The sequence below is a fragment of the Bufo bufo genome, chromosome 1 (genome assembly GCF_905171765.1).
Source record: "Bufo bufo chromosome 1, aBufBuf1.1, whole genome shotgun sequence".
Taxonomy (NCBI): Eukaryota; Metazoa; Chordata; class Amphibia; order Anura; family Bufonidae; genus Bufo; species Bufo bufo.
The window spans coordinates 193,319,115-193,332,671 of record NC_053389.1 but is presented as its reverse complement, the minus strand read 5'-3'; the positions used below and the strand labels follow the sequence as shown (position 1 = coordinate 193,332,671).

Sequence of the window (13,557 nt, the reverse complement as noted above, 5' to 3'; positions counted from 1 at the left end):
CTCTCCCTGCTGCCCTGTGCTTCGTGCACACAGTAGCAGGGAGCTTACCATGGCAGCCAGAGCTTCAGCAGCGTCCTGGCTTGCCCCTGGTAACCGATCGGAGCCCCACCTGGGTCTCCGATCAGAAGCTGCACCTGCACCACCAATGGATGAGGAGGGGGGAACCCTGCCACCTATGACTATAATACTTTGGATGGGGGGACCACAATTAATATAATTACTGAGAAGAGTGGAGTAGGAGGGGAGGGACTGTGGCCACTGTGCCACCAATTAATATAATTTATGCCTGAATACAAACGTAGGCTGCAGCACCCGGACTTTGACTGCGCGCTGCAATCCACCGAACCACATCAATAATCCCCTCAGGTGCAGCACCTGAGGGGTTCATTACCACAGTTCGGCGGATCGCAGCGCGCAGTCATAGCGGCCGGGTGCCGGCCATATCACATACATGACACCTGGCCTCTATGACTGTGCGCTGCAATCCTACGTTTGTATTTAGGCATAAATTATATTCATTGGTGGCGCAGTGGCCACAGCCCCTCCCCTCCCCTCCTACTCCTCTCTGTTCTCATTGGTGGTAGCAGCAGACGCACACAGTGGCGAGGGGGGGACTTCCGCCTTCTCCACTGTGCCGGCTCGGATAACTTAGTGTGCGCCCGAGAGCGCGCGTGCCATGTTCTCTTAGTTATCTAGGGCTACGCAGCCTAGTATAGGTAAAATAGCAAATCCCGGTATCGAAACGATCCTGGTACAAAAGTATCGATTGGGTATCGATAATTCGATACCGGGTGCAACCCTAGTAGGCTCCCTCTATTGATCCCCCCCACTAACTGTCAATTCACTGCTCAGAATCCATCTTTACAAGCAAAAAGAAGCCAGGTAAAAAAAAAAAGCAGCACCATAAAAGGACTGTCAAAATATGACACCTTGACACCTATTCACACAATAAGTAATGAGTTGATTGGTGGAGGTTTGACCACTGGGATGCCCAAGATCATCAGAATGGGGGTTGAGCATGTGCACTTCCGTTCCATTCAATGTCTATGGGACTGCTGAAGGTAGGTGATAAGTTTTCATTCTGGGTCATTCCCTTAGGGCTGTTTTACAAGAGCGAGTGCCTCTGCTTGACCCTGCTACTACAGAATCAAGCTGTCAGTATGATCCTGTAGCAGTGTGGTTAAGCAGAGGCACATAGCATTATCAATCATGATAATGCCCTGCGCTCCTGCAAGTCCAATATGGAGGATCATGCTCAACCTGGAGCACGATTCCCACAATGGACTCGCTTGTGTGAAACAGCCCTTAAAGGGCATCTGCCAGAAGATTTGTACCTATGAAACCAGCTGACCTGCTGCATGTGCGCTTGGCAGCTGAAGGCATCTGTGTTGGTCCCATGTTCATATGTGCCCTCATTGCTAAAAAAATGATGTTCATACATATGCAAATGAGCCTCTAGGAGCAATGGGGGTTGCCATTACTCCTAGAGGCTCTGCTCACTCTGCAACTGCTGCACTCTCTCCATTTTGATAGACAGGGCCCGGTGTGATGACATTTTCACTTCCTGGTCCTGTCAAAGTAGAAAAGGCGCAGCAGTTGCTGAGAGAGCAGAGCGTGTAAAGAGCTCCTAGGGACTCATTTGCATATATTAAGACTTCATTTTTCTCAGCAATGCGGGCACATGTGAACATGGGACTAGGGCTGCAGTAAACGATTTTTTAGAAATCAAGTATTTTATTGATTATTTTTTACGATTAATCAAGTAATCTATAAGGGTACTTTCACACTAGCGTTTTTTCTTTTTCGGTGTTGAGTTCCGTCCTAGGGGCTCAATACCGGAAAAGAACTGATCAGTTTTATCCTAATGCATTCTGAATGGAGAGCCATTCGTTCAGGATGCATCCGTTCAGTCCCTCTTATGTTTTTTGGCCAGAGAAAATACAGCAGCATGCTGCAGTTTTCTCTCCGCCCAAAAATCCTGAACACTTGCCCGAATGCCGATTCCGGCATTAATTTCCATTGAAATGTATTAGTGCCAGATCCGGCATTAAGTGTTCCGGCAAAACGGATCCGGTTTTCTGGTCTGCGCATAAATAAATGCAAAAAATAAATAAATACCGGATCCGTTTTTCCGGATGACACCGGAGGGACAGATCTGGTACTTCAATGCATTTGTCAGACGGATCCGCATCCGGATCCGTCTGACAAATGCATCCATTTGTGTCAGGATTTGCCGGACGGCAGGCAGTTCTGGCGACGGAACTGCCTGCCGGAATCCTCTGTCACAAGAATCCTCTGGCCCCCAGTGCCACCAGCTTGCCCGTAATGCCGACTGCCACCAGTGCCCCCTAGTGCCGACCTGCCACCAGCTTGCGCCCCCAACTGCCCTACAGTGCCACTAACTGCTCCCCAGTGCCACCAGCTTGGGCCACCAACTGCCCCCCCCCCCCCCCAGTGCCCACCATCTCCCCCCTCCTAGCCATGTCCCCAGAGACAGTACTTTACCTTTCCTGTAGGGGTGCCGCTCCACAGCTCCTCCATGACGTCACACTATTACCAGACGATGTGTCAGGAAGAAAGCGCGGTGCGGGCCAGCGGGTGACCACGGAGCGGTAAGTAATAGCAAGCGCTTCACTCCCACTCTATGGTCACATGACACAAATGAATCCTTCGAATTTGCAGCGAGAATTTTTTTTGTGTCTAATACTCGATTAAATCGAGTAATCGTGTCAGCCTTACATGGCACCAAACACAGATGTCTTCAGCTACCAAGCACACATGCAACAGGTCAGCCAGTGTCATAGGTACAAATCTGCTGACAGGTGCCCTTTAAGCAGTTTATTTTTATTTTAACAGGACTTTACTTTCAATTTGGTCCCCTGACGCTGATAAAGAGGGGTCAGGAGTTGCTGCATTTCTAAACATCCACAGTACAGTCCTACTTATACAGTAGTCTGAAATCCCCATCAATGCTAGCTTTTCACTGTCTAGAACTAGAGCTCACTTCCATTGCTGAACACGTTACAGAGGCATCTAAAACCTTACCCTTCTGTATATTCCGCTTGTAGAAGACCCAGGTACGCCTCCCATTTGTTTCCGACCACCTTCCCACAAGTGAAGCATCTGACTGGTATAATCATGTTGCACTAGTGGATAAAAACAAGTGTTATCCCATATCTATGCAGGAAATGGCAACAAAAAAACATCTTGCAGCTTAGTGTGGAAAAAAACCAACAAACTACTGTGGGGTTTCTCTCTGGTAGACCAGATTAGCGGACGCAGTATAGAGGCAACAACAAGTTCTTTTGATCAAACAGTTCAGTGTTTTATTCACACTTTAGGCAAGTGACAAAACAACCAAGCATGGGTAATTGTTCTTGATCCTTTGTAGGCGTTTGATACAATTGTTGCACTTGCACTTTATTCTATTGTTTCTTTATATAATTATGTGAACATTTTTGAACTTTGTATCCGCTGTGGCTTCCTCCAGTTGATGTCGCCTTTCCCTGCACTAATGTTTTTTAATTATGTATTGAATCATATTCAAAATTTATATTTAGAGATGGCTCACCTCTTGGGCAACAATTGGAATGGGTGCACCTACAAAGAAGATTACACCCAATCTTCAAAAAATAATGTATAAATAGAAAAATACCCTACGAAACTGAGTAGAAAACTAATGCCGAACCAGTGTACAAACCGGATTCCAAAAAAGTTGGGACACTAAACAAATTGTGAATAAAAACTGAATGCAATGATGTGGAGATGGCAAATGTCAATATTTTATTTGTAATAGAACGTAGATGACAGATCAAACGTTTAATCCGAGTAAATGTATCATTTTAAAGGAAAAATACGTTGATTCAAAATTTCACAGTGTCAACAAATCCCCAAAAAAGTTGGGACAAGTAGCAATAAGAGGCTTGAAAAAGTAAATTTGAGCATAACGAAGAGCTGGAAGACCAATTAACACTAATTAGGTCAATTGGCAACATGATTGGGTATAAAAAGAGCTTCTCAGAGTGGCAGTGTCTCTCAGAAGCCAAGATGGGTAGAGGATCACCAATTCCCACAATGTTGCGCAGAAAGATAGTGGAGCAATATCAGAAAGGTGTTACCCAGCGAAAAATTGCAAAGACTTTGCATCTATCATCATCAACTGTGCATAACATCATCCGAAGATTCAGAGAATCTGGAACAATCTCTGTGCGTAAGGGTCAAGGCCGTAAAACCATACTGGATGCCCGTGATCTCCGGGCCCTTAAACGACACTGCACCACAAACAGGAATGCTACTGTAAAGGAAATCACAGAATGGGCTCAGGAATACTTCCAGAAACCATTGTCAGTGAACACAATCCACCGTGCCATCCGCCGTTGCCAGCTGAAACTCTACAGTGCAAAGAAGAAGCCATTTCTAAGCAAGATCCACAAGCTCAGGCGTTTTCACTGGGCCAGGGATCATTTAAAATGGAGTGTGGCAAAATGGAAGACTGTTCTGTGGTCAGACGAGTCACGATTCGAAGTTCTTTTTGGAAATCTGGGACGCCATGTCATCCGGACCAAAGAGGACAAGGACAACCCAAGTTGTTATCAACGCTCAGTTCAGAAGCCTGCATCTCTGATGGTATGGGGTTGCATGAGTGCGTGTGGCATGGGCAGCTTGCATGTCTGGAAAGGCACCATCAATGCAGAAAAATATATTCAGGTTCTAGAACAACATATGCTCCCATCCAGACGTCATCTCTTGCAGGGAAGACCCTGCATTTTTCAACAAGATAATGCCAGACCACATTCTGCATCAATCACAACATCATGGCTGCGTAGGAGAAGGATCCGGGTACTGAAATGGCCAGTCTGCAGTCCAGATCTTTCACCTATAGAGAACATTTGGCGCATCATAAAGAGGAAGGTGCAACAAAGAAGGCCCAAGACGATTGAACAGTTAGAGGCCTGTATTAGACAAGAATGGGAGAGCATTCCTATTTCTAAACTTGAGAAACTGGTCTCCTCGGCCCCCAGACGTCTGTTGAGTGTTGTAAGAAGAAGGGGAGATGCCACACAGTGGTGAAAATGGCCTTGTCCCAACTTTTTGGGGATTTGTTGACACCATGAAATTCTGATTCAACATATTTTTCCCTTAAAATGGTACATTTTCTCAGTTTAAACTTTTGTTCCGTGATTTATGTTCTATTCCGAATAAAATATTAGAAGTTGGCACATCCACATCATTGCATTCAGTTTTTATTCACGATTTGTATAGTGTCCCAACTTTTTTGGAATCCGGTTTGTATATACAGACAGTGAGCTTTGGGACACCAAAACCAAACAAAAAGAACATGAGTGTTTAGACTTTTTATCCTTATCCGATTACATTGAAGCCACTTTGTGAACTTTGCCCTGCAGTTCTTGAATATGTCAAAGAGCTGAGCAACTAGACTTTGTTATGTGAGCACCGCATTACGGACAAACAGAGCTACAGGAAGGATTTACCCTTCTCTGTTCTTACTAGGATCTCTTTTTCAGGATTATATATATGAGTGTGTATTTTTATCTATTTTATCAACTTATAGCATGCGAATATTTGTTTAATTAAGTTTTATGTGTTATTATACATATGTGTTATTATACACAGTGTCTGTTTGAATAAACTAAATAAAATTTTAACTATACAAAATCTCCTATGTGTATTCAAGTGTAGGTGTGCCCTACTATTTTTCTATTTATGTATTGAATCATGTAATAAAATTTATATTGATTTGTAAGCGGTCTGGTATTGCTTTGTAGGTAGTTATTTATAAGTGACAAAACAAGCAGTCATAAGCAAACAAAAAGTCACCTTGCGGTGTTGGTGGTAATTCACACCATGCGGCAATTCTGCCTCAAAGAGTCCTTGACCATAGCAGCACCAACCTGTTTTCACGCCAAACAGGTAGCAAGTAGGGATCGACCGATTATCGGTTTTACCGATATTATCGGCCGATATTCAGTATTTTGACCGTTATCGGTATCTATTTTGCCGATATTCCAATAACGTATTGGGAACACAGATCGCGCTGCTGTCAGCGCTCTCCATGTTCCCTCAGCTGCACAGGGGAGAAGGAAGCAGTGTCTCCCTCCCCCTGTGGTGCCGCTGCAGCCAGTGAGAGGAAGGAGGACAAGAGAAGGGGAGGGGTTGTGTCCGCTGCGCCACCAATAAAGATACCTCTCTCATTCATTCATATACAGGAGGCGGGAGATGGCTGCAGAATCACATAGCCGGCTCCCGACCTCTATGAGCAGTAGCTGCGATCCGCGGTAGTTAACCCCTAAGGTGCCGCGGATCGCAGCTACCGCTCATAGAGGTCGGGAGCCGGCTATGTGATTCTGCAGTCAGCTCCTGCCTCCTGTATATGAATTAATGAGAGATTTCTCTTCATTGGTGGCGCAGTGCGCTCCCCCCAAGCCCATCCCAGTATTAAAAACATTGGTGGCGCAGTGCGCCCCCCCCCCCCCACTCCTGTTGTTGTTTCTCCTGTTGTTGTTGTTTATTTTGTTTGTGTTGTTTACCCTTTCCCTGTAGTTACCCTAAGGGTCCATTCACACGTCCGTGTGTGTTTTGCGGATAAGAATAGGACATGTTCTATTTTTTCGGGAACGGAATTGCGGACCCAGAAGTGCGGATATGCAATTCCGGATCCGGGCAGCACATCGTTCGGCCCCATAGAAATTAATGGGCCCGCAATTCCGTTCCGCAAAATGCAGAACAGAATTGCGGACGTGTCAAAGTAAGAGCGGGGACTCGGCTGTGAACGGGGGGAGAACTTACACAACTTCCCGGGGAGGGGCAGAGCGAGAGCCTGGAGTTGTGAGAAGTTCTGAGAGGAGTCACCGGGGAAGAAGCGGGGTGCGGGAGGGAGGTGAAGGGTGCACCGAGACCCGGGGGTGCACAACTTCTTCCAGGGTGTCATGAAGAAGTCTGAAAGTTTAGACTCATGGTGAGGGGGAGGTAAAAAGTGCAGGTGGAGAATATTATAGGGGTGCAGTAGAGAAGTCTAGTTATTGGGGTGCATTATTAGGGTCTAATAGAGAGGGAAAGTTATTGGGGTGCATTAAAGGGTTAAAGAAGTCCAGTTACTGTGGTGCACTATAGGGGTGTAATAGAGAGGGGAAGTTATTGGGGAGCATTATCAGGGTGTCAGAGAAGTCCGGTTATTGGGGTGTGCTCCAAGATCCCTCCGACAAACAGGACCGCAGCCCCACCCCATCCCAATCACAGCACGGGATGTAGATTCGGCAAGAGCGGGAACCAAATCCCGGCCTGGACTCAGTGCGCATCCACAGCGGAGGGAGCACAAGGAGACGCCGATAACATCGACTCCATTACCCCCCGGACAGGACAAATAATCTGGGACAGCAGAAGGGCAGTGATCCCGCAGTGACGGCGGATACAGGCGACAGACATTTCTCTTCAAACCCAGCGCTGCTTCAGTTTTATCTAGTCACAAAATAAGTTTACAAGAGAAGAACTATGAGATGAATGATGAGCCTGGACCAAACATCCTGGGGAAGGATCTCAGTTCTGTCAGCTGCAGCACTGGGATTATACACAGTGAAGTCACAGCGCAGGGATCATACACACAGTGACGTCACAGTACACTGAAGAGATGCGGCACACAGTGACGTCACAGTACACTGATAATAAACAATGCCCATGTTGTTTGGTTCTAGACTTCTTTATATGTTAATTTAAGAGGTGTTATTTTTGTCGCTGAAAAAAGGGCTTTATAAAAAAGGTAAAAAAAAAACGGCTCCTAACTTTTTTGAGCTGGCTCCTAGATTCCAAGGAAATTTGTCAAGCCCTGGAGTACACACATACAGTGCCTTGAAAATGTATTCATACTAGGGGTGGGCAATATAAACGATATACGATATGAACTATATACATTTGCGATAGATGACCACGGAGCGGTAGTGAATTGAAGAAGCTTCTCACTCACCGCTCCGTGGCCTCCCAAATCTGCACCGCGCTGCACTGGCCAGAGCCTTGCGTGCAAACAACGTCAGCGCGCTGGCTGACGCTGTGTGTGAGGTCAGGTCTCTCCCAAGACTCCATCAGCCAGCCGCGCACCCTGCAGAAAAGGTAAGTATATTAGCAGGCTCCCGAATCTACCGGGGGGTGGTGGATGGCTATGGCTGGGGAACATGGATGAATGCGGATGGCTATGGCATGGGGCTGATGGCGCTGGCTGGGGAACATGGATGAATGCGGATGGCTATGGCATGGGGCTGATGGCGCTGGCTGGGGAACATGGATGATTGCGAATAGCAATGGCAGCATGGGGCTGATGGCGCTGGCTGCGGGACATGGATGATGGTGGCAATGGCATGGGGCTGATGGCGCTGGCTAGGGGAGATGGATGATATGGCAATGGCATGGGGCTGATGGCGCTGGCTGGGGGACATGGATGATATGGGGCTGATGGCGCTGGCTGGGGGACATGGATGATATGGCAATGGCATGGGGCTGATGGCGCTGGCTGGGGGACATGGATGATATGGCAATGGCATGGGGCTGATGGCGCTGGCTGGGGGACATGGATGATATGGCAATGGCATGGGGCTGATGGCGCTGGCTGGGGGACATGGATGATATGGCAATGGCATGGGGCTGATGGCGCTGGCTGGGGGACATGGATGATATGGCAATGGCATGGGGCTGATGGCGCTGGCTGGGGGACATGGATGATATGGCAATGGCATGGGGCTGATGGCGCTGGCTGGGGGACATGGATGATATGGCAATGGCATGGGGCTGATGGCGCTGGCTGGGGGACATGGATGATATGGCAATGGCATGGGGCTGATGGCGCTGGCTGGGGGACATGGATGATATGGCAATGGCATGGGGCTGATGGCGCTGGCTGGGGGACATGGATGATATGGCAATGGCATGGGGCTGATGGCGCTGGCTGGGGGACATGGATGATATGGCAATGGCATGGGGCTGATGGCGCTGGCTGGGGACATGGATGATATGGCAATGGGATGGGGCTGATGGTGCTAGCTGTGGGACATAGATGATTGCAAATAGCAATGGCATGGGGCTGATGACGCTGGATGGGAGACATGGATGATGGCAAATGGCAATGGCATGGGGCTGATAAATAAAAATATTGTTTTCATAAAGCAATAATATATAATATAGAAAATAATATATCACAATATTTCGTTTTATCGCAGATGCTTAAAATTATATAGCGATATAGATTTTAGGCCATATCGCCCAGCCCTAATTCATACCCCTTGAACTTTTCCACATTTATTCCCATTACACCCACAAACTTAAATATATTTTATTGGGATTTTATGTGAAGAAAATAGTACATGGTTATAAAAATCTGAAAAGTGTGGCGTGCATTTGTATTCAGCCCCCTGTACTCTTGATACCCCTAAATAAAAACCATTATGATCATGTAACAGCGGCTGCTGTGGACCTGGGCGCCGTGCTCATCGGTGATCCTTCCGTCCACTGCTGCAGTCCTGGGCTCTGTCGCTGTATGTGCTGTGGTGCTGAGGATTACGCTCGACAGGTTCCACTAAGCCCACACATGCTTGCTGCTGGTTACTGGTAACACTGCACTAGGGGCTGCGCCCATCACTCCCTGGGCTGCATGGGTTGGGTCATGTGACCTCGCTGACCAACCCTGGCTCTCCTGCAGGTACTAAAGTGGCTCAGCCCCCTTCCCAGATACCTCAGTGTCAAGGTCCTTGTGTTTGCTAAGTTCCTGATACTCATGTGTGCTCCTGACTTATACTTCGTTCCTGGATTCTGCTACTCGTCTGATCCCTGCCTGCTTGCCTTGACTCTCCTGTTGCCAATCCAGGTTGCCTGACCTGTACCTGTCTGACTACGCCTCTGCTTCATCCTTCGGTCCTGCATTGTTGCTCCTGGTAACGACCACGCCTGCTTGACTCTGCTTGTTCTTCTTGTACCTACTCGGGTATCTCCTGGTCCGCCTGGACCAGCTGCCTTGTGTGCCTAGCCTCCTCAAGAGGTAGCAACCTGGTGTTCCCCTCAGGAAAGTCTATCCCCACCATCAGGGGTACTGTGAAGAATCGAGGTTAGACAACGCCCTTAGAGGAGGTGGGACATGTGGCACAGTGGGTTCACACCCGCTGGTTCGTGACAGATCAATTGCCTTCAGAAGTCACTAATTAATAAATAGATAAAGAGTAGTAGGGCACACCTACACTTGGTTACACATGGAGACCTACTAATTTAACAATGTATATTTATTGTATTGCATGTAAAACACTTCATATAAAACAGTATAATAAAACACTAATAAAACATACAGCATAAAATCTCTATAAAAATACTTTTGATATGTTGCACATAAGCTGCAGTCTTGGCTTGTGTTATGATTGACTTGAAATCAGCAGCAATATTATCCAATACCGTCACCAACCTGGCTGGTATCGAAGTAGAATGTGTATAACAGATTAAATATATAATTTCCTTGTATGCAATGGTCTTTTGGTACCCGACCTCTCTTTTGTGTTATATTGCATCGATTGCATATACTATTGGAAAAAGTACATTTATGGCACTGTAGGATTCGTATTGTAACTCCTCCCCGAATTCACAATTTGTGGATTACTATTTCATAATCCTCCTCATTTTAGATAGTCTATAGTGACTTGTATAAATTTTTCCGCTATTGTTGTCTAGATTTGTATTCAGCGTTGAGTTTACTCACGGTTTCGCTGGATTTACCTTGGCGTCATGTGTTGCCTGTTTGCGAGCAGTGGTCCGGACTCCAGAGATGTTTTCAGCGAGTATGTCGTATATCGGGCTTGGGGATCTTCAGTGAATAGATGCAGATATGCCGGTACAATGGGTCCCTGGCAACGATCTTGTAAATGCGATCAATTTAGAGCAGGACCAGACCTCACTGAATGCGTAGTTTTCGGCGTTCCACGTGTCAATCGAGTCACCAATCCCTCTCCCTGTTGATTTTCTGAAGCGCTTCAGTTTTCAAGTTGTATTTGGTGAGGTTACTTGTTTATTTCATGAGAGTTCTTTGCCATTTACCATACGCGTTTCGGAGTTAACTACGACTTCTTCCTCAGGACCACTGGCAAAGAACTCTCATGAAATAAACAAGTAGATATGTGATCCTACAGGCTAACATTAGAGGGTTGCAATATTTGATCATTGGACTATATATCCCGCCCCCTTTCAATAGAGATGTTCTAGATACCATTATGGGTAAGATCATGTTATTTCCAGCCACGCCGTTTATAATAGGAGATTGTAATGCTACTCTAGACCAGTTTAAAGACAGACTAGTTCCTCAGATCTCACATAACAAGTCACTTTCCAATTGGGCCCAGGCTCACGATCTAACGGAGGTGTGGCGACACCTACACCCTACAGATACCCAATTTTCATGTTACTCAGCATCTACAAGTTCTCTTTCTCGTATAGATTTAGCCTTTATATCTAGGGACCTATTGCCGCAGGTCAGATCTTGCGATTACCTACCTAGGGGAATCTCTGATCATGCCCCCTCTTATTGATTCTGTCTCAACCTTTGACCCCCCCCTGAGAAGAGGTGGCATTTGAACCCAATGTGGCTCGATGTTTTACCAGTCTTCGAACCCTCTAATAGAATGGGATGCTTTCAAATCCGTAATGAGGGGAGCATTAATCCGTGCAATAGCGACTCATAGGAAAGAACCATGTATAACACATAATAGGCTCGAGAAGGAACTTGTAAACAGGGAACACGAATATTCCATGGACCCAAGTAGTGAGAGGCAAGAGAAGTGGATGGAGGCGCAGCGTCTATTTACCCTACATCTAACAGAATACACACAAAAGAAACTCTTGGCCCAGAGACAGAATATTTTTTCAAATGGTGATAAGAAGGGTAGGACTTTAGTTTACTTAGCCCGCTCAGAAAACCCTCAAACAGTGGTGGCAGGAGTTTTGAATGATCAGGGAGTTCTATTGGTAGAGCCTAGAGATATGTGCCGCCAATTCGCCACTTACTATTCCGACTTATATGCCTCTGAAATCACTTGTAACCAGAGTGATATTGCCAACTTCTTGATGAAAATTCATCTTCCCACTCTTGATCGTGTGGACAGGGAGGCCTTGGCGGCACCCATAACGGAGGCCGAGATAGAATTAGCAATTAGCTCTCTAACAATAAGGAAAACCCCAGGTCCGGATGGATTTCCGGCTGAATGGTATAAGCTGAACTCGAAACAACTTAGCGCCAGACTAGCGAAGCTTTTCGTAAGTGCTTTTGAACAGTGTTCGTTGCCCCCCTCATTCTTGGAAGCAACTATTGTAGTGATTCATAAACCAGGGAAACCTCCAGACCAATGGAATTCCTACCAACCTATCTCGCTCTTAAATCTTCACGTGAAAATACTAGCTTTACGTCTGAGAGAGGTCATTCTCTCTTTAGTGGGAGTAGATCAATCAGGTTTCATGCCCGGGAAAACTTTCCTTATATGCTGACGACATGTTGGTGTACTTGGTGGACCCTGGGAGTTCACTAGTTGCACTTCTAGACACTAGACAATTTTCAGGCCTCCGTGTAAACTGGGCTAAGTCTAGTATTTCACATGATATTGGGTTAGAATCCTCGTGTTTCTTTTTACAAACTAGAAACTTACCATCGGATTTGGTGGACTTACTGATGCGATTATTAGGATTTCATATTGAGGCACAATTATTTTTTATTTAAAGATCGCCATTACCTACAATTGCGTGGGGTGGCGATGGGTGCGACGGGTGCGCCATCCTACGCAAACTTGTTTTTAGGTAATTGGGAATGACAATGTGTACAAGCATCCATGGATGACGTGGCTGGAGAGGTGATTTCATGGATGCCAAACGGTAAGCCAAAAGGAAATTGAATTCCTGGATATAAATATCAAAGTGACAATGACTGGTGACCTTGAAACTTCAGTCTATAGAAAATCTACTGCTGTTAATTCATTGCTCCATGCTACCTCCTTCCACCCTAAACATCAGAAAAGCTCAATACCCATTGGCCAATTTTTGAGGGTGAAGCGCATATGTACATCCAGAGAGGACTTTGAAAGCGAGTCTGATACTTTGAAAAAACGCTTTACACAACGGGGATATAACCAGTTTGACATACAGCATGGTTATATGCGTGCGATCAATACACCAAGGGAAGTTTTGCTGTCCTCAAGATATCGGGATGAGTCATCAGCACTATCTACGGTACGGATGATAACTAACTATAAACACACAGTGGCATAACATGAAAGGTATTTTCAAAAAAATTTGGGCCCATCTTAAAATCGGATGGTGATCTTGACAAAATATTGACACCTACCCCTATGTTTGTGGCTAAACGTAGCAGGAATCTGAAGGATATCTTGGTGCGTAGTCACTATATACCACCAAGATCTGGTTTCCTGTTTGAATCCAAGGGCCCCCAATGGGGATCTATCCCTTGTGGGCATTGTACAACGTGTAAGGTTATTGTCAAAACCAATACATTTGAGGACTCCTCCAGTAAAGTGA

The 13,557-nt window shown here is 46.1% G+C and overlaps 1 protein-coding gene across 2 annotated transcripts in view; it reads right to left on the bottom strand.

Annotated features, from left to right (window-relative positions):
* The window catches only part of LOC121002452 (DNA-directed RNA polymerases I, II, and III subunit RPABC5-like), an 80,641-nt gene that overhangs the window by 21,875 nt on the left and 45,209 nt on the right, over positions 1-13,557 (bottom strand). The window contains exons 2-3 of one of the 2 annotated variants that reach the window (XM_040433914.1): positions 7,979-8,110; positions 3,046-3,146 (exon numbers count right to left, since the gene is read on the bottom strand). In XM_040433914.1, coding sequence (XP_040289848.1) covers positions 3,046-3,140 — 95 coding nt within the window. In that variant the 5' untranslated portion in view covers positions 3,141-3,146; positions 7,979-8,110. The remainder of the gene's footprint in view (positions 1-3,045; positions 3,147-7,978; positions 8,111-13,557) is intronic. The other variant, XM_040433908.1, reaches the window with a different exon arrangement.